The 24,342-nt window shown below is 45.9% G+C and overlaps 1 protein-coding gene across 1 annotated transcript in view; it reads right to left on the bottom strand.

The window, feature by feature from the left end:
* DNAH9 (dynein axonemal heavy chain 9) overlaps positions 1 to 24,342 on the bottom strand; it is a 975,671-nt gene that overhangs the window by 707,199 nt on the left and 244,130 nt on the right. The window contains exons 20-21 of the mRNA XM_069200368.1: positions 4,447 to 5,317; positions 801 to 931 (exon numbers count right to left, since the gene is read on the bottom strand). Of these exons, the coding sequence (XP_069056469.1) occupies positions 801 to 931; positions 4,447 to 5,317 (1,002 nt within the window). The remainder of the gene's footprint in view (positions 1 to 800; positions 932 to 4,446; positions 5,318 to 24,342) is intronic.

Below are 24,342 nucleotides of genomic sequence, written 5' to 3' on the forward strand. Positions count from 1 at the left end.
CCTTCAAAATCAAATCTTGATTGTTTTGACCTTAATCTAAATATTCTATATTTTTCTAAACCTGTATGTTGGATTTTTGTGGTGTGTATACTGTGTTATTGCATGATTGATTGCACAAATACTTTACACATAGCCTTCTAGTTAAGCCTGACTGTTCAGTGCCAAGCTACCAGAGGGTGGGCACAGAATAATTTGGATTGTGTGTAACTTACCCTGACTAGGGTGAGGGTCCTTGCTTGAACAGGGGGTAATCTGGCTGCCAACCAAAGACCCCATTTCTAACAATGGCCATTTGTGTGGCACTGAAGGTGAAGCTCAGGCAGCTGGATAAATAAACGCAATGAGCACAGCTGGTTGGATGGTAAGCACTTTATTGTGGAAGCACACTAAATTGACCTAATCAAAACATGTACTCCAGGCTACCAAAATAAGGGCCAACTTGTGGGCAGGCCAAAGCCCCTCTCCTGGTAGTGCTTCTTAGTGCCCTTTTTCTAGGATGATCACATGTCTGGCGACTACTGCGCTGTTAAGCCAGGCCTAAAAAATGGTATGTAGAGGGAACATTAGGAGCTGTAAATTTTAATTTCATGGATGGACATGAAGAAAAGTAATTCTGTATCTGTAGATTAATCACTCTGTACAATGAATCAGTAGTAAAATATAGACAGGGATGGATAAAGTGAGAAGAGTAGTGGCTATCAAAGAATAATATGAGAAGTAAGTCAAAGGGATTTATTAACAATAGTGTTTGCAAACATACATATATCACACCATACATGGCAACCAGATCAAACACTCACCTGTTCTGAATGTCTTCAAGTTTTTCAAAGAGGCCGGGTTTGTTGGTGGCTTCAACTACATTAGGAGTTTTATTTGCATCATAAGCAAGTTCTTTAAAATCTGCATCGATTCCTTCAAACCTTTTTGAATCCTTAAAAACACCAATAAATAAAGAGTTTCATAAATTTGCTCCCCAAAAATATCTTTATACTGCTATGGTGTCTTCTAATTTAAAAATACCTTATTAAAACACATTTTATGTCATATTAAGCAGATTTTAAAATAATGTGGACAAAACTTAATGTGGCACAATGAAAACAAACCAATTATTATGTAACTTCTTCTATAAAACTGCATATAATCTTTCATTTCAATGATGATATTTGCTTTAAGGAAGGCAGCACATTTAAAAGCCATTTCAATATCGCTTCTGTGTCAGGCTTTTGCCTTGTTCAGTCCAACAGTAGCTGCCCCTAGTGCAGCAGAAGTAACATAGTTGCCCTTATGCAGATATTGCAGCAGTCAAATGTGAACTGTGAGTATTAATACTCTTTTTATCAAGAACCGTATCAAGAGAATTTTCAACAACTCACATTGTCTACAAAGACAGTAGAAATAATACTGGCAGAAAGTGTCAAAAGACGGGTATTTTCTTTGCTCAGAAATGTACAAATCAATCTCAGCTGCCTCCTTGTAAAAGCAAAGAATTAAATCAGAATTAGGAAACACAGGGAACAATTCTCATCCTGTACGAATAAGTGAAGGGGATGTATTTTTTGTAAGAAATGTGATATAAAATACCAATAGACTATGATTGCATGCGTTATACCTACTTCATAACATACAATGATAGCGATCATGGTTAAGTCCTTACACTACACTATGCTGTGTCAAAGTTTACGAAATTCCCCTTGCTCATTGGTTCCCCAGTGTTTTCTTTCATTATTGTACTGATATGATTTGCAGCTCTGCAGTGGTGTGAGGGCTGTTGAATAGTCCCAAGGCAATGTGCACTCCTTGTAAAAGGACATTTCCTTCACCCTTCTTGTAGTCCCCGACAATGCCAATTGAACAGTATTATTAACTGATATATTATAAATTAAACTGTAAAAGTCTGTCCTAATCATGTGATTGTAAAATATGACTTTAATATTCACAGTCTGGACATATGTACTCTCAATAAATGATTGAAAATGGATGGCAATGATTAAGATAAAAGTTATAGTGCATACCTAGCTTTATCCAGAAATCAGATGGAGTTTGAATATCTGATTTAGACTTTAAGATATGAACATTTCTCAGGCAGAGATGAATTACGTTTCCTGCGCCAAGTTAAAACCAAGTAGCATAAGCTAATGGACAAGGAAGAGCACAATAAGACAGTATGCTGCGATAATTATGCTTTTGCCAAGAACTGGTCTATGGATCTTTTGTTCACGTTCTTTTGAGAGGGCAGCACGCTCCATTATTCTGTCTCCAGTGCTCCGTGTTAGTTCCTGCCAGGCCACTTCACAAGGACGTGAGGAATGACTATTTCCTCGTCGAGGGTCGGTCTGGTTTCTATAGGTGGAGTGAGGGGAGGATACAAGCTTTAGAGTCCATGCTGCAGAATTTTCAAAAGAAATCGGACCTCCACTGCTGGCTTCTTGCAATCTTCAATATCGTTAGCCTTAGTCAGAAATTAGGAGTCTATATTGATGCACAGCTTAAAATGATACCCATGCTTTCATGAGAAGCAAGACAACCAGTAGCCTCCAGTTTATGTTTAGACTGCAGTATCACAATGGTTTATATCTAGATCTCAAGCAAAAGGTATAAGCGCATGTGCAACATGCTTTCTTCTTTGGCATCACACGTTACAGTTAAGGCACTGTATGTTATCTACAAATTGTAGAGTGATGAGAACCCATCCTTTTCAGGGGAGGGGTTTCTCTTGTAAAAGTCCACTAACCCACTGCTTTTGGCAGACAGGGTTTTGCTGGTGGTCCACCAATTCTCAGAATCCAGAATTGTGGACTGTGATTTTGTTGTGGCAGCTTCTTCAGAGCTGCAAAGGGACACTACTTTCGTGACATTTCTCGAGATCTTAGAGACAACGTCTTTCAGACAGTAATTGTTTGAGTACCTCTGGTGGGTTGCTGGAGCAACTTCACACCCATCCTTGGTTGATGATAGCCTGCTGTATAAAAAAGCAGCTAACCAGTTCCACGTACCAGTAGTAATGCTGCTTCTGAAAATATTGATGCCCAAGAGAGGAAGTAGGGATGTAATCACTCTACTTTAACATCTAACAAAAGCTACCACAGGAAAGTATACATTCAGAAAGGGAGACAACATGACAGAACTTTGTTATTTGGGTATGAAGATCCACTTGCTGAAGCACAAACCAATTCAACTAGCTTTAGCTATGAAATTCATAAGTGAGTGAAATGATACAATCATCAACGAACCCTGAAAAAGGTGTGATTTAAAGACACATACGCAAAGTAACCTTGGCATTTTTAGAAGCAACTTTACGGTTGCCCATTAATGATTCCAAGTGCCTTCAAAATCAAAGGAGAAACACTTACAGAAATGTCCTTTGCTGTGTATACAAGTGCTTACACCTCTTTAAATATAAAATAGCATGAATGAATATTCATTTCTGTGAGGTCCGTTTCAAACATTTGATCGAAAAGAGATCCATAGGCTTTGGGCATACATATATAATTTAGTGCTTATCTTACGAGAGCTATGTTTCTGTCGGACCTACAGCAACCATAGCCAATTTTTCAAAACTCTTTCGAAGGCAAATGTAAACAAGTGTGGAGGAACACTGTTGCCTATCCACGTTGAGATTCCAAACCAAACTAGGCCCGTCACGTTATTTCTTCATATGTTTCACAAGAGTGCCATTCCACCAACATCAAAACATTATCTGATACAACTGCCAAAGCTCTAAATTCACTACCACTCCCAATTATAAAGGCAGCAAGTTCAAAGCCCTTACTAACGACAGGTTAGCATTAACTGTAACCTTACAGCACTTACAGAAGTGGTTTATGGTTGATGTGTGCTGTCTGAAGTGTGACTTTAATAAAATGTCCATCCATAATTTGTAAGCAGAAACTTGTTATTTTCAAGAAGTGCAAAACACAGTGATGCTTGCTGCTCTGATCAACTTTTGTCCCTATGCCCACCAGGGCCATTACAGTGCACAGCAAATTCTATGCTTGTTAAAAGGACAGACAGACCGCACGATGGAACGGTGTGCAAAGGAAGACTGAACTGCATTTCATATGTACTATACAACCCTACATTGTTCATAATATATATGTTAAGCACTGCAGCATGGCTTTCATTTCCCCTATAGGAAAGCATGCATAGGGAAAGTTATATGATTTCTTACCATGAACTAAGAAAACCTTTACAGGACCTACTGCAGCGATGCTGCCAAGTGTCAACCATCAATCCTTTATCTGCTAAAAAATCAGTCATCAGCTTTCGGTTACGGGGGAGAAGGGTTGCAACACAGCAAAAGTGATATTTTAGCAACTTTTGTTAAATGTCCATTAATTAGGTGTGAAACATATATTCTGTGTAGAACACTCACAAGGTGAATGACAAAGACACCTATTTTGTTTCTTAAACAACAATAAAGCATGTACAGTAAAGTTTTATTCATACCTCAGGAAGCTGTGATCGAATATCATCAGAGCCAATGAAAATGCTTTCCAGATGTGACCAGGTACGCTGGACTTCAAACCAGATAGAAATTACAGAGTCTGCTGTAGACAATTTCTTCTGCCAGTCTGAGACTTCTTCCAAGAAAAAGGCGATGTACTTTGAGGTCATCAAGTTTTGCAGCTGGACTTGGTTATCTTCCAAAGTTTCGATAAGCTCCTCATCAGATTTCAGCAAAGGCACACTGGTGCGTGGGTGTGGTTCATACTGAAATACCATACCGCTCCAAGTAGCATCGAGCTCCTTCAACACCTTTTCCATGCCCATTTCTTTAACTGCTTTATCAACAATGCCACGGACTTCATCTTCAAAATTGTGCAGATTGAGTTTCAAAAGATCTGCAAGGGTTGTGTCTTCATCCATTGTGAATCTGACACCAGTTGCTTGCATGAGCTGACTCCAGTGCCTTTCTCTAATGGCGGGGTTCTGAAGCTCTGCCACAGCTCGCAGAGATGTAAGTATGTTTTTCACCTGGTTATCGAGTCCTGTGAAAGCATCCCAAGCCCTCATCTCCTTATCTAAATTCCGAATGTCTTTAGCAAATCTTTTGCTCTCAAGGTCCATGTTGTCAACATTTATTTCCCTCCAGCGTGTTGTCTGCCAGTCTTCAATGCTGGATTTCACCAGGGTGATCATGTCCCAAAGTTCCTTTAGAAGACAAACATCCTTCCGGCATTGTTTGATCTGTTTGTAATCTGGTACGTTGACTTCAAACAAAGCAGCAGATTCAAAAATTGAAGCCATGGTGGTTTCCATTTTTTTTATCTCCAGATGTTTTTCATCAATCATTTCATACGGATTTGTACTGTCATATCTGGTGGGAAAATATATTTTGGATTTAGTAAAACAATACAATAAATTCCTCCATTCATACATTTTAATAAGGTGAACCCATGAAATGCAAGTGCTGCACAAATTATGAAGGTCAAAATGGTTGTCTAGTCACCAAATGATCTTATCAATTATCATGTGCAATGCTGTCTTCAAACGTTAACAAGTCATAAGCTGCTGTTAGTGATGCACTTTGGAGGGCGTGGTAATGACGACTATTTATCTGTAATATGCAAAGGTAGATAGATAATTAAATGTAAATAATGAACTAGAAGAGAGGAATATTAATAGGTGTTTCAGGTCACTGAGCTTTATTTAGAAAGCCATTTGTAAATTGAACCTAGGTTAGCAAACTGCTTGATTTACAATTGCAGTTTCATGCTTTAGATTCACACACACAAGAATCTACACTCACAATTTGATTAACCCATCAGTATATTTGAGGTGAGGGGGTGTGAGAGCACCCACAACAGATAAGAGTATAGGGAAAATACTTTTCACTGTCAAAGGACTAAACCTTCGAGCATACATCAATGAAATGATAGAAAGGGTATAATTATAACCTAAATTCCTCACTAGAATTAAAACTTTGATCCCGGAAAAAGGCTTTAAGCTTGTAACCCTATCTCTTTTGCTGTTGAATAGCAAAACTGCATATAGCCTCTCACACAGCTGCCCATCATGCAGATGCCAGGCTGGCCATGGCTGCAAGAAAGTGCAATCTTATCTCATCCACTCTCTTAAGTGGCTCTGCATACACCAGACGAATGTTTGGAAATTACTCACACCTCACATGCAATCATATTATGTGGAAACTCCAACTACCTTGCCTAGAAATTGACCATCTCTGGTAGGCAACACCTCCTTCCAACTTCTCCTCTAAACACTAGGCCAGATTTGGAACTCCACCATGAGGCTTTCAAAAAAGCTGAAAAGTCTTCTATTTTATTGACACTTCCAACTAAGAAAGCCATTTTGCCACATAAAGTAGATTTCGGAACAATCAGAAAATGTGTGCAGTTTTCTCTGCAAATTATATTCAAAGTATATGTTTTTATGTTACTTTGTTATATATTTCACTGGATTCTACTGACCTATACTGTATAACATTTTATTACACAATTTTATACAACCCTATGTCTACCTAAAGTCCTCTGCCACTCTTTGGGTCTTAATTGCACTATATAAACCTGCTAATAAATAAATTGCAGAATAACTCATTAGCAGCTCTGATCTATTTACACACTGTAGACACACAGTCATATAGGTTGTGGTTATATAAAATGTCAAAATTACTGTGACATGGCCCACAAACTTGTAAGTCCCGACTAACAGACCTCCCCGAATACAGCTCACTAGGGGCAAAGCTCCTGAAGGGTATATTGGGCCAGGGTGTTGGGTCTCCCAAATTTATCGAACCCTGGTGGTTAACATCCCGGACAGCTTCCTGGACTTGTAACAGAAATAGGAGGACAGGATCGGGCCACTGGAGAGACGGAGTGGACCCTGGCATCTCTGGTGCCCCGGGAGATCACAATCTCCTCAAGGCTTAGACTTACACAACTCAATTATCTGCGCATCACTTAGCTGATCCCTTGGGGACTCTGGCGGGTGGGGTGTTCAACCCAACCCAGGATGCCGCTGCTGGCCCTGCTCCAATGCAGACTTTGGTTTGACAGTGCCCTACAACGTCTGCCTGTTAGCACCGTATCATGACTACCCTGGCCTGAATACTGTGACCCCACTATTACCCTTATACCAAAACAAGCATTACTGGCAGTTCTCAACGAGGTGAGGGGCTGCTAAATGTGACCACTCCCTGACTGGGATGGCAACGGTGGTGGCTAAATGCAACATTGCCCGGAAATGGAGATCTGCAGTTCCACCAACCCTTTCCGAATAGCGCGCAGGCACGGACTTGTGTGCCAAACCTGAACAACCTGTCTATAAGGCTCGAGGGTCCCCACGTAAATACGCAAAGATTTGGAGAAAGTGGACCAACTATTATGGATTGGGACAGTTACATATAATGAATGGGGGGATTTGGTGAAAGTGTTAAGAACTTCTATATGTGGTCTGTGTGTTACCTACTGTATTGCGCTGCTATTTGATTTGTTTACATGTGATAAGACTTAATAAAATTGTTTATCAAAAAAATCTCAAAATGAAGGATCCAGTAAATTAAATTATAAGGATAAATAATACTTTCTTGGATTCTTTTGTGACACTGTGCCGCCCACCCCAGAGTAGAGCCCATCCCACCACAAGCACTCTAGGGAAAGGTGTAAAATTAGGGGATGACATTCAACCACAATTTCTGAGGGCCTCAAAGTATGCAAACCTGTCAAGGTGTCAAAAGTGAAGACTTAATCTTTGAGGTCAAGACTAGGTACACAAGGCTGTGAGGGAGTGAAAAGTGAAGGATCTTCAATAATTGGATTATACGGGGTCAGGGCACTGTACATTAACCCCTTCCCCGCCACGGACGTAATGGTTACGTCCATGGCAGCGCCCGTGTGGCGCCATGGACGTAACCATTACGTCCAGGGACTGGCAGTCGGGGGAAGCGCTAGCGCTTCCCCCGAGGGCCGCCCCCCAACACCCCCAGGCCAGGGCTGAAAGGGGAATCCCTTCCCCTTTCACGCCCACCCCCCCCGCCCCCCCATGACGTCAGCGCGCGATCGCGCGCTGATTTCATGGAAACGGGGAATGACGCGCTGGAAGCCATTTGCTTCCAGCGCGTCAAGGGAGAAGGTGAGTATTTCACCTTCGTGCGGGGTGGGGGTGCTCTCAGAGAGGCATCGAGGGAAAGGAAAGGGTTTTCCTTTCCCTCGATGTCTCTTTGAGCATTCCTGCTGCCCGATCGCGATGCGATCGGGCAGCAGGAATGCCCACTAGACACCAGGGATTTCTGTATGTGTGTGTGTGTGAGTGAATATTAGTGTAGGGGAGCGACCCCTTGGGCAAGGGTCGCTCCCCTTTGGGGGCACATGCTTTTTACGTCGTTTCTGCCCCCCCTGGGGGCAGATTGGCCCTATTTTTAGGCCGATCTGCCCCCAAGGGGGGCAGAAAGCCACTAGACACCAGCGATTTTATTGTTGCTGTGTATTTTTTGTGTTGGGGGGCGGCCCCTTGGGCAAGGGTCGCTCCCCTTTGGGGGCACATGTATTTTACGTCGTTTCTGCCCCCCCTGGGGGCAGATTGGCCCTATTTTTAGGCCGATCTGCCCCCAAGGGGGGCAGAAAGCCACTAGACACCAGGGATTTTATTGTTGATTTGTATTTTTTGTGTTGGGGGGCAGCCCCTTGGGCAAGGGTCGCTCCCCTTTGGGGGCAAATGTATTTTACGTCGTTTCTGCCCCCCCTGGGGGCAGATTGGCCCTATTTTTAGGCCGATCTGCCCCCAAGGGGGGCAGAAAGCCACTAGACACCAGGGATTTTATTGTTGATGTGTATTTTTTGTGTTGGGGGGCGGCCCCTTGGGCAAGGGTCGCCCCCAGGGGCCCTCATGTATTTTTGGGCAGTTCTGCCCCCCTTGGGGGCAGAGAGGCCTATTTTTTTTAGGCCTTTCTGCCCCCAAGGGGGGCAGAATCCCAATAGCGCCAGAAATAGTATGTATGTATGTGTGCTTTGTGTTGGGGGGTGGCCCCTTGGGCAAGGGTCGCTCCCCCCAGGGGCGCAATGTATTTATTGTCGTTTCTGCCCCCCTTGGGGGCAGATTGGCCCTATTTTTAGGCCGATCTGCCCCCAAGGGGGGCAGAAAGCCACTAGACACCAGGGATTTTATTGTTGATGTGTATTTTTTGTGTTGGGGGCGGCCCCTTGGGCAAGGGTCGCCCCCAGGGGCCCTCATGTATTTTTGGGCAGTTCTGCCCCCCTTGGGGGCAGAGAGGCCTATTTTTTTTAGGCCTTTCTGCCCCCAAGGGGGGCAGAATCCCAATAGCGCCAGAAATAGTATGTATGTATGTGTGCTTTGTGTTGGGGGGTGGCCCCTTGGGCAAGGGTCGCTCCCCCCAGGGGCGCAATGTATTTATTGTCGTTTCTGCCCCCCTTGGGGGCATATTGGCCCTATTTTTAGGCCGATCTGCCCCCAAGGGGGGCAGAAAGCCACTAGACACCAGGGATTTTATTGTTGATTTTTATTTTTTGTGTTGGGGGGTGGCCCCTTGGGCAAGGGTCGCCCCCAGGCGCCCACATGTATTTTTGGGCAGTTCTGCCCCCCTTGGGGGCAGATATGCCTATTTTTTAGGCCTTTCTGTCCCCAAGGGGGGCAGAATCCCCATAGCGCCAGGGATACTATGTATGTGTGTGTGTGCTTTGTGTGGGGGTGTGGCACCTTGGGCAAGGGCCCCCCCCCCCCAAAGGGTGCAATGTAATCTGGGTGATTTCTGCCCCCTCCCCTTGGGGGTAGATTGGCCTATTTTTTTTTTAGGCCCATCTTCCCCCAAGCAGAGAAGACTAGACACGGGAAAATGAAAAAATGGTTAGTGGCGGAGTGTTTGTCAACTGGCGAAGTATTTACTTTTATGATAATAACAGTTTTTCTCCTTTTTGTTTTAGTTCAAAGCTTTTGCTGACTTTGCTGTGGCTTGTTGCAGTTTTGGCAGTAGTTGTCCTGCGGTTTGCGTAGTTGCATGTTTTAGATAAGTAAATAAATTTACTCCAAGTGAGTATTGTTGCAATGCATGAATGACATGTTTGTAGGTGGTGTACTGAATGCAGGATTGTGTGTGAAATTGTCCTTAGAGTTATGCACAATGATTATTGTGTTGTCTTATGTCTAATTTGCTTTTTTTTTGCTCTTTTTAGTGGGATATCGTTGGTGATTGCTGTGGCTGTGCAGAGTAGTTGCTGGTGAGTCAAGCTTTTTCAGGCAAGTGAGCAGTATAGTTTTTGAGTTTATAATTCTTAGTGATAAACCTATACTTTGTTACTTATCTTACACAGTGCTGGTAGTTGGTGGTGTATTTGTCCAGTTAATTTTAGTAGGAAGGATCATGGCCAGCCGTAGGATGACCGCTCAGCAGGTTGTTAGTGTGCTTTTTGAGTCATCTTCTGACCATGAATATGAGACTGACTCTGCATCTGAGGCGGAGGAGGAAGTGCAGGATTCTGGAAGTGAATTTTCTGTCAGAGATGAATCATCTGATGATGAAGCCACTCTCAGTGCTGATGAAGGGCCTGTTTTAGAGGAGGACAGTGATGTGCCAATGGTGCAGGAGCCAGCGGCTGAAAGGCTTCCCATTGGAAGACCTGACGCATGGGTTGCACCAAACATGGAGCAGCCACAGTTGCCTGCGTTTACTGGTTTTCCAGGGTGTCGAGTTAATACGGAAAACTTTTTGCCCGTCAACTTTTTTGAGTTGTTTATGGACGATATATTTTTGGAAGAGATTGTTGAGCAGACTAATTTGTATGCAGAGCAGTTTTTGAGGGACAACGCTGCCAGACTTAGGCCACACTCTAGAGCTAGCCGGTGGATTCCCACAAATCTGGAAGAGTTGAAAAAGTTCTTGGGTTTAACTTTTTTGATGGGGCTGATAAGGAAGCCGCCGCTGTCTTCATATTGGTCTACTAGTCCCTTGATGGCAACTGCTATATTTCCTGCCATCATGAGTCGTAACCGGTATGAGCTTCTTCTTCGGATGTTGCATTTTGTAGATAATGCTTTAGCCTTGCCACGAGATCATCCTGATTCTGACCGTCTTTTTAAGATTAGACCTGTCCTTGATCATTTGGTAGATCGGTTTTCAGAGATCTATGTTCCAGGGAAAGAAATATCTGTAGATGAGTCTTTGGTCCTGTTCAAGGGTCGTTTGGTTTATCAGAGATCTATGTTCCAGGGAAAGAAATATCTGTAGATGAGTCTTTGGTCCTGTTCAAGGGTCGTTTGGTTTTTAGGCAGTACATTCCTAGCAAGAGGGCACGGTATGGAATTAAATTGTATATGCTGTCAGAAAGTAGTACAGGATATGTTTATAATTTCCGGGTCTACACTGGTAGGGATTCCAATATTGACCCCCCTGGTTGTCCTCCCACTTTTGGAGTTAGTGAGAAAATTGTGTGGGAACTTGGTAGACGACTGTTTAACAAAGGTCACCATTTATATGTAGATAACTTCTACACTGGAGTTCGGTTGTTCAAGGAGTTGTTCAGAGTGGACACTGTTGCTTGTGGCACAATCCGCTCTAATCGGAAAGGCTATCCAAAAGAGCTTGTCTGTAAAAAACTTGAGAAGGGACAGTGCAGTGCCTTGCGGAATGATGAGCTGCTAGCTCTGAAATTTGTAGACAAGAGGGATGTATACATGCTAAGCACCATCCATGATGAGAGTACTTCACCTGTGGCTGTTTGGGGTCAGGTTGCCGAAGTGCGCAAACCTGTGTGCATCTTAGACTATAATAAGCACATGGGTGGTGTTGATAGAGTAGATCAGAGGTTAGAACCTTACACTGCTGCTCGTAAGTCTTATGTGTGGTATAAGAAATTAGCGCTTCACTTGTTCCACTTGGCAACTTTTAATGCTTTTGTTGTGTTTAAGGATAGTTCTCCAGAGTCAAGGATGACATTTGTGAAATTTCAGGAGTCTATCATAGCTAGCCTTGTTGTGCTGGAACAGGCAAGAGTTCCTAGAGAAGCAGTGGTGGAGGATGTGGCTAGATTGAAAGATCGTCACTTTGCTGAGCACATTCCTCCCACGGCCAAAAAAAACTTTCCTGCTAAGAGATGTAGAGTCTGTGCTCGAAGAGGTATCAGGAAGGAGACTAGGATGTACTGCCCTGATTGTCCTTCAAAGCCTGGGCTGTGTGTGGGTGGCTGTTTCAGGAGCTACCACACACAGAAGAATTATTGGGAAATTCCGTGAGCGTAAGCTGGTGTTTTATATTTTTATATGTTCGGTTTCACGGTTGGCATTAGTCATGTATTCAGTTAGAGCTTTTGTGTTTGTAGTTTTGTACTAATTTATGATTAGTGGTTTCTTTGTTGTTTAAAAACAAAAAAAAGGGGATGGCATGTGTAGAGTGGCGCTTGGCTGGCGGCGTGGGTGTGGTGGCGCTTGGCTGGCGGTGTGTGTGGGGTGGCGCTTGGCTGGCGGTGTGTGTGGGGTGGCGCTTGGCTGGCGGTGTGTGTGGGGTGGCGCTGGGCTGGCGGTGTGTGTGGGGTGGCGCTGGGCTGGCGGTGTGTGTGGGGTGGCGCTTGGCTGGTGGTGTGGGTGGGGTGGCGCTTGGCTGGCAGTGCCGGCCAAACGCCAGTCCACACACTCATCAGCTGGTGTGATTGCTGTATCAGGCATGTGGGCGTATGAAAGTGATGGGCCCTTGACTGGCGCTGTCTGTGGATGCGAGTCTTGTAATGTGCTGGGCCCGTGGCTGGCGGCGTGAATGGTCTAGTGCATGTCATGTATGAAAGGTGTGTGAATGGACTGTAAAGCGGTTGGTGCCTTGTCGTGGCTTTACAGCTCACGAGCTGTGAGTCATTGGTTCAGTTTTTTGGCCTTTCAGTTATTACCAGTGCATTTCACTTTTGTGAAATCTCTTGTTAATAAAATTTGATCTACTGAACCATCACTCACCCTCGTGCCAAATCCAACCACTATGTGTGGTACAAATGACAAAACCTGCTCCGCTGTAATCAGGCGTCGCAGCACACTTGAGACACGCTAGGTGCCTCAGGTGGGACCCCGATGATGAAGCATGCCACCAACTTGGTTGGTGGGTGAGGGGTCTTCTTCACATAACCTAAGTGTGTTTCTTTTCACAATTTTAGTGTTTGGCACATCACGGACGTATGTGCACACATCAAAGTGATATATTCCAAAAATACCTGTGTTTGGGGGGGAGGGCCCACCTATGTTTTTGGTCCTGGGTGCGGCCGTCATGTAGGGAAACCTACAAAACCCAGAAACTTTTTAAAACTAGGCACCCCAAGGAGTCTAGGGAGGTGTGGCTTGTGTGGCTCCCCCAACATTTTCTTACCCAGACTCCTCTGTAAACCTCACAATTTGCATAAAAAAGCATATTTTCCTGATTTTTCTTAGTAGGATCACCGCTCCAGCACAAAATTCCTACTCCCCAGTTTTCCCCTCAGTCTCCCAAGTAAAATGACACCTCACTTATGTGGGTCCCCAAAGCAGAGTCCGTCTAAAGATGTATAAAAGAATATGCCCTTATAAACTTGCTGTGCTATCCCTTCTATCCCTTCAGGTTTTGGGCCTTATTATGTTGCAGGCACCTGGGCCACCCACACAAGTGAGGTATCATTTTTATCGGGAGACTTGGGGGGAACGCTGGGTGGAAGGAAATTTGTGGCTCCTATCAGATTCCAGAACTTTCTGCCACAGAAATGTGAGGAACATGTGTTTTTTTAGCCAAATTTTGAGGTTTGCAAAGGATTCTGGGTAACAGAACCTGGTCCGAGCCCCGCAAGTCACCCCTCCTTGGATTCCCCTAGGTCTCTAGTTTTCAGAAATGCACTGGTTTGGTAGGTTTCCCTAGGCGCCGGGTGAGCTACAGGCCAAAATCCGCAGGTAGGCACTGTTTTCTCCCAAAATTGTGGATGTGTCCACGTTGCGCTTTGGGGTGTTTCCTGTCGCAGGCGCTAGGCCTACCCACGCAAGTGAGGTATCATTTTTATCGGGAGACTTGGGGGAACGCTGGGTGGAAGGAAATTTGTAGCTCCTCTCAGATTCCAGAACTTTCTGCCACAGAAATGTGAGGAACATGTGTTTTTTTAGCCAAATTTTGAGGTTTGCAAAGGATTCTGGGTAACAGAACCTGGTCCGAGCCCCGCAAGTCACCCCTCCTTGGATCCCCCTAGGTCTCTAGTTTTCAGAAATGCACAGGTTTGGTAGGTTTCCCTAGGTGGCGGCTGAGCTAGAGGCCAAAATCTACAGGTAGTCACTTTGCTAAAAACAGCTCTGTTTTCTGTGATATGGCCACGTTGTGTTTTGGGGCATATCCTGTCGCGGGCGCTAGGCCTACCCACACAAGTGAGGTATCATTTCTATCGGGAGACGTGGGGGAACGCTGGGTGGAAGGAAATTTGTGGCTCCTCTCAGATTCCAGAACTTTCTGCCACAGAAATGTGAGGAACATGTGTTTTTTTAGCCAAATTTTGAGGTTTGCAAAGGATTCTGGGTAACAGAACCTGGTCCGAGCCCCGCAAGTCACCCCTCCTTGGATCCCCCTAGGTCTCTAGTTTTCAGAAATGCACAGGTTTGGTAGGTTTCCCTAGGTGGCGGCTGAGCTAGAGGCCAAAATCTACAGGTAGTCACTTTGCTAAAAACAGCTCTGTTTTCTGTGATATGTCCACGTTGTGTTTTGGGGCATATCCTGTCGCGGGCGCTAGGCCTACCCACACAAGTGAGGTATCATTTTTATCGGGAGACGTGGGGGAACGCTGGGTGGAAGGAAATTTGTAGCTCCTCTCAGATTCCAGAACTTTCTGCCACAGAAATGTGAGGAACATGTGTTATTTTAGCCAAATTTTGAGGTTTGCAAAGGATTCTGGGTAACAGAACCTGGTCCGAGCCCCGCAAGTCACCCCTCCTTGGATTCCCCTAGGTCTCTAGTTTTCAGAAATGCACAGGTTTGGTAGGTTTCCCTAGGTGGCGGCTGAGCTAGAGGCCAAAATCTACAGGTAGGCACTTCGCAAAAAACACCTCTGTTTTTTTCCAAAATTTAGGATGTGTCCACGTTGCGCTTTGGGGTGTTTCCTGTCGCCGGCGCTAGGCCTACCCACGCAAGTGAGGTATCATTTTTATCGGGAGACTTGGGGGAACGCTGGGTGGAAGGAAATTTGTAGCTCCTCTCAGATTCCAGAACTTTCTGCCACAGAAATGTGAGGAACATGTGTTTTTTTAGCCAAATTTTGAGGTTTGCAAAGGATTCTGGGTAACAGAACCTGGTCCGAGCCCCGCAAGTCACCCCTCCTTGGATCCCCCTAGGTCTCTAGTTTTCAGAAATGCACAGGTTTGGTAGGTTTCCCTAGGTGGCGGCTGAGCTAGAGGCCAAAATCTACAGGTAGTCACTTTGCTAAAAACAGCTCTGTTTTCTGTGATATGTCCACGTTGTGTTTTGGGGCATATTCTGTCGCGGGCGCTAGGCCTACCCACACAAGTGAGGTATCATTTTTATCGGGAGACATGGGGGAACGCTGGGTGGAAGGAAATTTGTAGCTCCTCTCAGATTCCAGAACTTTCTGCCACAGAAATGTGAGGAACATGTGTTATTTTAGCCAAATTTTGAGGTTTGCAAAGGATTCTGGGTAACAGAACCTGGTCCGAGCCCCGCAAGTCACCCCTCCTTGGATTCCCCTAGGACTCTAGTTTTCAGAAATGCACAGGTTTGGTAGGTTTCCCTAGGTGGCGGCTGAGCTAGAGGCCAAATACTACAGATAGGCACTTCGCAAAAAACACTTCAGTTTTTTTCCAAAATTTAGGATGTGTCCACGTTGCGCTTTGGGGTGTTTCCTGTCGCCGGCGCTAGGCCTACCCACGCAAGTGAGGTATCATTTTTATCGGGAGACTTGGGGGAACGCTGGGTGGAAGGAAATTTGTAGCTCCTCTCAGATTCCAGAACTTTCTGCCACAGAAATGTGAGGGACATGTGTTTTTTTAGCCAAATTTTGAGGTTTGCAAAGGATTCTGGGTAACAGAACCTGGTCCGAGCCCCGCAAGTCACCCCTCCTTGGATCCCCCTAGGTCTCTAGTTTTCAGAAATGCACAGGTTTGGTAGGTTTCCCTTGGTGGCGGCTGAGCTAGAGGCCAAAATCTACAGGTAGTCACTTTGCTAAAAACAGCTCTGTTTTCTGTGATATGTCCACGTTGTGTTTTGGGTCATATCCTGTCGTGGGCGCTAGGCCTACCCACACAAGTGAGGTATCATTTTTATCGGGAGACGTGGGGGAACGCTGGGTGGAAGGAAATTTGTGGCTCCTCTCAGATTCAAGAACTTTCTGCCACAGAAATGTGAGGAACATGTGTTTTTTTAGCCAAATTTTGAGGTTTGCAAAGGATTCTGGGTAACAGAACCTGGTCCGAGCCCCGCAAGTCACCCCTCCTTGGATCCCCCTAGGTCTCTAGTTTTCAGAAATGCACAGGTTTGGTAGGTTTCCCTAGGTGGCGGCTGAGCTAGAGGCCAAAATCTACAGGTAGTCACTTTGCTAAAAACAGCTCTGTTTTCTGTGATATGTCCACGTTGTGTTTTGGGGCATATCCTGTCGCGGGCGCTAGGCCTACCCACACAAGTGAGGTATCATTTTTATCGGGAGACGTGGGGGAACGTTGGGTGGAAGGAAATTTGTAGCTCCTCTCAGATTCCAGAACTTTCTGCCACAGAAATGTGAGGAACATGTGTTTTTTTAGCCAAATTTTGAGGTTTGCAAAGGATTCTGGGTAACAGAACCTGGTCCGAGCCCCGCAAGTCACCCCTCCTTGGATCCCCCTAGGTCTCTAGTTTTCAGAAATGCACAGGTTTGGTAGGTTTCCCTAGGTGGCGGCTGAGCTAGAGGCCAAAATCTACAGGTAGTCACTTTGCTAAAAACAGCTCTGTTTTCTGTGATATGTCCACGTTGTGTTTTGGGGCATATCCTGTCGCGGGCGCTAGGCCTACCCACACAAGTGAGGTATCATTTTTATCGGGAGACGTGGGGGAACGCTGGGTGGAAGGAAATTTGTAGCTCCTCTCAGATTCCAGAACTTTCTGCCACAGAAATGTGAGGAACATGTGTTTTTTTAGCCAAATTTTGAGGTTTGCAAAGGATTCTGGGTAACAGAACCTGGTCCGAGCCCCGCAAGTCACCCCTCCTTGGATTCCCCTAGGTCTCTAGTTTTCAGAAATGCACAGGTTTGGTAGGTTTCCCTAGGTGCCGGCTGAGCTAGAGGCCAAAATCTACAGGTAGGCACTTCGCAAAAAACACCTCTGTTTTTTTCCAAAATTTAGGATGTGTCCACGTTGCGCTTTGGGGTGTTTCCTGTCGCCGGCGCTAGGCCTACCCACGCAAGTGAGGTATCATTTTTATCGGGAGACTTGGGGGAACACTGGGTGGAAGGAAATTTGTAGCTCCTCTCAGATTCCAGAACTTTCTGCCACAGAAATGTGAGGAACATGTGTTTTTTTAGCCAAATTTTGAGGTTTGCAAAGGATTCTGGGTAACAGAACCTCGTCCGAGCCACACAAGTCACCCCTCCTTGGATTCCCCTAGGTCTCTAGTTTTCAGAAATGCATAGGTTTGGTAGGTTTCCCTAGGTGGCGGCTGAGCTAGAGGCCAAAATCTACAGGTAGTCACTTTGCTAAAAACAGCTCTGTTTTCTGTGATATGTCCACGTTGTGTTTTGGGGCATATCCTGTCGCGGGCGCTAGGCCTACCCACACAAGTGAGGTATCATTTTTATCGGGAGACGTGGGGGAACGCTGGGTGGAAGGAAATTTGTAGCTCCTCTCAGATTCCAGAACTTTCTGCCACAGAAATGTGAGGAACATGTGTTATTTTAGCCAAATTTTGAGGTTTGCAAAGGATTCTGGGTAACAGAACCTGGTCCGAGCCCCGCAAGTCACCCCTCCTTGGATTCCCCTAGGTCTCTAGTTTTCAGAAATGCACAGGTTTGGTAGGTTTCCCTAGGTGGCGGCTGAGCTAGAGGCCAAAATCTACAGGTAGGCACTTCGCAAAAAACACCTCTGTTTTTTTCCAAAATTTAGGATGTGTCCACGTTGCGCTTTGGGGTGTTTCCTGTCGCCGGCGCTAGGCCTACCCACGCAAGTGAGGTATCATTTTTATCGGGAGACTTGGGGGAACGCTGGGTGGAAGGAAATTTGTAGCTCCTCTCAGATTCCAGAACTTTCTGCCACAGAAATGTGAGGAACATGTGTTTTTTTAGCCAAATTTTGAGGTTTGCAAAGGATTCTGGGTAACAGAACCTGGTCCGAGCCCCGCAAGTCACCCCTCCTTGGATCCCCCTAGGTCTCTAGTTTTCAGAAATGCACAGGTTTGGTAGGTTTCCCTAGGTGGCGGCTGGGCTAGAGGCCAAAATCTACAGGTAGTCACTTTGCTAAAAACAGCTCTGTTTTCTGTGATATGTCCACGTTGTGTTTTGGGGCATATTCTGTCGCGGGCGCTAGGCCTACCCACACAAGTGAGGTATCATTTTTATCGGGAGACGTGGGGGAACGCTGGGTGGAAGGAAATTTGTAGCTCCTCTCAGATTCCAGAACTTTCTGCCACAGAAATGTGAGGAACATGTGTTATTTTAGCCAAGTTTTGAGGTTTGCAAAGGATTCTGGGTAACAGAACCTGGTCCGAGCCCCGCAAGTCACCCCTCCTTGGATTCCCCTAGGTCTCTAGTTTTCAGAAATGCACAGGTTTGGTAGGTTTCCCTAGGTGGCGGCTGAGCTAGAGGCCAAATACTACAGGTAGGCACTTCGCAAAAAACACTTCTGTTTTTTTCCAAAATTTAGGATGTGTCCACGTTGCGCTTTGGGGTGTTTCCTGTCGCCGGCGCTAGGCCTACCCACGCAAGTGAGGTATCATTTTTATCGGGAGACTTGGGGGAACACTGGGTGGAAGGAAATTTGTAGCTCCTCTCAGATTCCAGAACTTTCTGCCACAGAAATGTGAGGAACATGTGTTTTTTTAGCCAAATTTTGAGGTTTGCAAAGGATTCTGGGTAACAGAACCTCGTCCGAGCCACACAAGTCACCCCTCCTTGGATTCCCCTAGGTCTCTAGTTTTCAGAAATGCATAGGTTTGGTAGGTTTCCCTAGGTGGCGGCTGAGCTAGAGGCCAAAATCTACAGGTAGTCACTTTGCTAAAAACAGCTCTGTTTTCTGTGATATGTCCACGTTGTGTTTTGGGGCATATCCTGTCGCGGGCGCTAGGCCTACCCACACAAGTGAGGTATCATTTTTATCGGGAGACGTGGGGGAACGTTGGGTGGAAGGAAATTTGTAGCTCCTCTCAGATTCCAGAACTTTCTGCCACAGAAATGTGAGGAACATGTGTTTTTTTAGCCAAATTTTGAGGTTTGCAAAGGATTCTGGGTAACAGAACCTGGTCCGAGCCCCGCAAGTCACCCCTCCTTGGATCCCCCTAGGTCTCTAGTTTTCAGAAATGCACAGGTTTGGTAGGTTTCCCTAGGTGGCGGCTGAGCTAGAGGCCAAAATCTACAGGTAGTCACTTTGCTAAAAACAGCTCTGTTTTCTGTGATATGTCCACGTTGTGTTTTGGGGCATATCCTGTCGCGGGCGCTAGGCCTACCCACACAAGTGAGGTATCATTTTTATCGGGAGACGTGGGGGAACGCTGGGTGGAAGGAAATTTGTAGCTCCTCTCAGATTCCAGAACTTTCTGCCACAGAAATGTGAGGAACATGTGTTTTTTTAGCCAAATTTTGAGGTTTGCAAAGGATTCTGGGTAACAGAACCTGGTCCGAGCCCCGCAAGTCACCCCTCCTTGGATTCCCCTAGGTCTCTAGTTTTCAGAAATGCACAGGTTTGGTAGGTTTCCCTAGGTGCCGGCTGAGCTAGAGGCCAAAATCTACAGGTAGGCACTTCGCAAAAAACACCTCTGTTTTTTTCCAAAATTTAGGATGTGTCCACGTTGCGCTTTGGGGTGTTTCCTGTCGCCGGCGCTAGGCCTTCCCACGCAAGTGAGGTATCATTTTTATCGGGAGACTTGGGGGAACACTGGGTGGAAGGAAATTTGTAGCTCCTCTCAGATTCCAGAACTTTCTGCCACAGAAATGTGAGGAACATGTGTTTTTTTAGCCAAATTTTGAGGTTTGCAAAGGATTCTGGGTAACAGAACCTCGTCCGAGCCACACAAGTCACCCCTCCTTGGATTCCCCTAGGTCTCTAGTTTTCAGAAATGCATAGGTTTGGTAGGTTTCCCTAGGTGGCGGCTGAGCTAGAGGCCAAAATCTACAGGTAGTCACTTTGCTAAAAACAGCTCTGTTTTCTGTGATATGTCCACGTTGTGTTTTGGGGCATATCCTGTCGCGGGCGCTAGGCCTACCCACACAAGTGAGGTATCATTTTTATCGGGAGACGTGGGGGAACGCTGGGTGGAAGGAAATTTGTAGCTCCTCTCAGATTCCAGAACTTTCTGCCACAGAAATGTGAGGAACATGTGTTATTTTAGCCAAATTTTGAGGTTTGCAAAGGATTCTGGGTAACAGAACCTGGTCCGAGCCCCGCAAGTCACCCCTCCTTGGATTCCCCTAGGTCTCTAGTTTTCAGAAATGCACAGGTTTGGTAGGTTTCCCTAGGTGGCGGCTGAGCTAGAGGCCAAAATCTACAGGTAGGCACTTCGCAAAAAACACCTCTGTTTTTTTCCAAAATTTAGGATGTGTCCACGTTGCGCTTTGGGGTGTTTCCTGTCGCCGGCGCTAGGCCTACCCACGCAAGTGAGGTATCATTTTTATCGGGAGACTTGGGGGAACGCTGGGTGGAAGGAAATTTGTAGCTCCTCTCAGATTCCAGAACTTTCTGCCACAGAAATGTGAGGAACATGTGTTTTTTTAGCCAAATTTTGAGGTTTGCAAAGGATTCTGGGTAACAGAACCTGGTCCGAGCCCCGCAAGTCACCCCTCCTTGGATCCCCCTAGGTCTCTAGTTTTCAGAAATGCACAGGTTTGGTAGGTTTCCCTAGGTGGCGGCTGAGCTAGAGGCCAAAATCTACAGGTAGTCACTTTGCTAAAAACAGCTCTGTTTTCTGTGATATGTCCACGTTGTGTTTTGGGGCATATTCTGTCGCGGGCGCTAGGCCTACCCACACAAGTGAGGTATCATTTTTATCGGGAGACGTGGGGGAACGCTGGGTGGAAGGAAATTTGTAGCTCCTCTCAGATTCCAGAACTTTCTGCCACAGAAATGTGAGGAACATGTGTTATTTTAGCCAAGTTTTGAGGTTTGCAAAGGATTCTGGGTAACAGAACCTGGTCCGAGCCCCGCAAGTCACCCCTCCTTGGATTCCCCTAGGTCTCTAGTTTTCATAAATGCACAGGTTTGGTAGGTTTCCCTAGGTGGCGGCTGAGCTAGAGGCCAAATACTACAGGTAGGCACTTCGCAAAAAACACTTCTGTTTTTTTCCAAAATTTAGGATGTGTCCACGTTGCGCTTTGGGGTGTTTCCTGTCGCCGGCGCTAGGCCTACCCACGCAAGTGAGGTATCATTTTTATCGGGAGACTTGGGGGAACGCTGGGTGGAAGGAAATTTGTAGCTCCTCTCAGATTCCAGAACTTTCTGCCACAGAAATGTGAGGGACATGTGTTTTTTTAGCCAAATTTTGAGGTTTGCAAAGGATTCTGGGTAACAGAACCTGGTCCGAGCCCCGCAAGTCACCCCTCCTTGGATCCCCCTAGGTCTCTAGTTTTCAGAAATGCACAGGTTTGGTAGGTTTCCCTTGGTGGCGGCTGAGCTAGAGGCCAAAATCTACAGGTAGTCACTTTGCTAAAAACAGCTCTGTTTTCTGTGATATGTCCACGTTGTGTTTTGGGTCATATCCTGTCGCGGGCGCTAGGCCTACCCACACAAGTGAGGTATCATTTTTATCGGGAGACGTGGGGGAACGCTGGGTGGAAGGAAATTTGTGGCTCCTCTCAGATTCAAGAACTTTCTGCCACAGAAATGTGAGGAACATGTGTTTTTTTAGCCAAATTTTGAGGTTTGCAAAGGATTCTGGGTAACAGAACCTGGTCCGAGCCCCGCAAGTCACCCCTCCTTGGATCCCCCTAGGTCTCTAGTTTTCAGAAATGCACAGGTTTGGTAGGTTTCCCTAGGTGGCGGCTGAGCTAGAGGCCAAAATCTACAGGTAGTCACTTTGCTAAAAACAGCTCTGTTTTCTGTGATATGTCCACGTTGTGTTTTGGGGCATATCCTGTCGCGGGCGCTAGGCCTACCCACACAAGTGAGGTATCATTTTTATCGGGAGACGTGGGGGAACGCTGGGTGGAAGGAAATTTGTAGCTCCTCTCAGATTCCAGAACTTTCTGCCACAGAAATGTGAGGAACATGTGTTTTTTTAGCCAAATTTTGAGGTTTGCAAAGGATTCTGGGTAACAGAACCTGGTCCGAGCCCCGCAAGTCACCCCTCCTTGGATCCCCCTAGGTCTCTAGTTTTCAGAAATGCACAGGTTTGGTAGGTTTCCCTAGGTGGCGGCTGAGCTAGAGGCCAAAATCTACAGGTAGTCACTTTGCTAAAAACAGCTCTGTTTTCTGTGATATGTCCACGTTGTGTTTTGGGGCATATCCTGTCGCGGGCGCTAGGCCTACCCACACAAGTGAGGTATCATTTTTATCGGGAGACGTGGGGGAACGCTGGGTGGAAGGAAATTTGTAGCTCCTCTCAGATTCCAGAACTTTCTGCCACAGAAATGTGAGGAACATGTGTTTTTTTAGCCAAATTTTGAGGTTTGCAAAGGATTCTGGGTAACAGAACCTGGTCCGAGCCCCGCAAGTCACCCCTCCTTGGATTCCCCTAGGTCTCTAGTTTTCAGAAATGCACAGGTTTGGTAGGTTTCCCTAGGTGCCGGCTGAGCTAGAGGCCAAAATCTACAGGTAGGCACTTCGCAAAAAACACCTCTGTTTTTTTCCAAAATTTAGGATGTGTCCACGTTGCGCTTTGGGGTGTTTCCTGTCGCCGGCGCTAGGCCTACCCACGCAAGTGAGGTATCATTTTTATCGGGAGACTTGGGGGAACACTGGGTGGAAGGAAATTTGTAGCTCCTCTCAGATTCCAGAACTTTCTGCCACAGAAATGTGAGGAACATGTGTTTTTTTAGCCAAATTTTGAGGTTTGCAAAGGATTCTGGGTAACAGAACCTCGTCCGAGCCACACAAGTCACCCCTCCTTGGATTCCCCTAGGTCTCTAGTTTTCAGAAATGCATAGGTTTGGTAGGTTTCCCTAGGTGGCGGCTGAGCTAGAGGCCAAAATCTACAGGTAGTCACTTTGCTAAAAACAGCTCTGTTTTCTGTGATATGTCCACGTTGTGTTTTGGGGCATATCCTGTCGCGGGCGCTAGGCCTACCCACACAAGTGAGGTATCATTTTTATCAGGAGACGTGGGGGAACGCAGGGTGGAAGGAAATTTGTGGCTCCTCTCAGATTCCAGAACTTTCTGGCACAGAAATGTGAGGAACATGTGTTTTTTTAGCCAAATTTTGAGGTTTGCAAAGGATTCTGGGTAACAGAACCTGGTCCGAGCCCCGCAAGTCACCCCTCCTTGGATCCCCCTAGGTCTCTAGTTTTCAGAAATGCACATGTTTGGTAGGTTTCCCTAGGTGGCGGCTGAGCTAGAGGCCAAAATCTACAGGTAGTCACTTTGCTAAAAACAGCTCTGTTTTCTGTGATATGTCCACGTTGTGTTTTGGGGCATATCCTGTCGCGGGCGCTAGGCCTACCCACACAAGTGAGGTATCATTTTTATCGGGATACGTGGGGGAACGCTAGGTGGAAGGAAATTTGTGGCTCCTCTCAGATTCCAGAACTTTCTGCCACAGAAATGTGAGGAACATGTGTTTTTTTAGCCAAATTTTGAGGTTTGCAAAGGATTCTGGGTAACCGAACCTGGTCCGAGCCACACAAGTCACCCCTCCTTGGATTCCCCTAGGTCTCTAGTTTTCAGAAATGCACAGGTTTGGTAGTTTTCCCTAGGTGGCGGCTGAGCTAGAGGCCAAAATCTACAGGTAGTCACTATGCTAAAAACAGCTCTGTTTTCTGTGATGTGTCCAGGTTGTGTTTTGGGGCATATCCTGTCGCGGGCGCTAGGCCTACCCACACAAGTGAGGTATCATTTTTATCGGGAGACGTGGGGGAATGCTGGGTGGAAGGAAATTTGTCACTCCTCTCAGATTCCAGAACTTTCTGCCACAGAAATGTGAGGAACATGTGTTTTTTTAGCCAAATTTTGAGGTTTGCAAAGGATTCTGGGTAACAGAACCTGGTCCGAGCCACACAAGTCACCCCTCCTTGGATTCCCCTAGGTCTCTAGTTTTCAGAAATGCACAGGTTTGG

This window comes from Pleurodeles waltl, chromosome 7, assembly GCF_031143425.1.
Source record: "Pleurodeles waltl isolate 20211129_DDA chromosome 7, aPleWal1.hap1.20221129, whole genome shotgun sequence".
Taxonomy (NCBI): Eukaryota; Metazoa; Chordata; class Amphibia; order Caudata; family Salamandridae; genus Pleurodeles; species Pleurodeles waltl.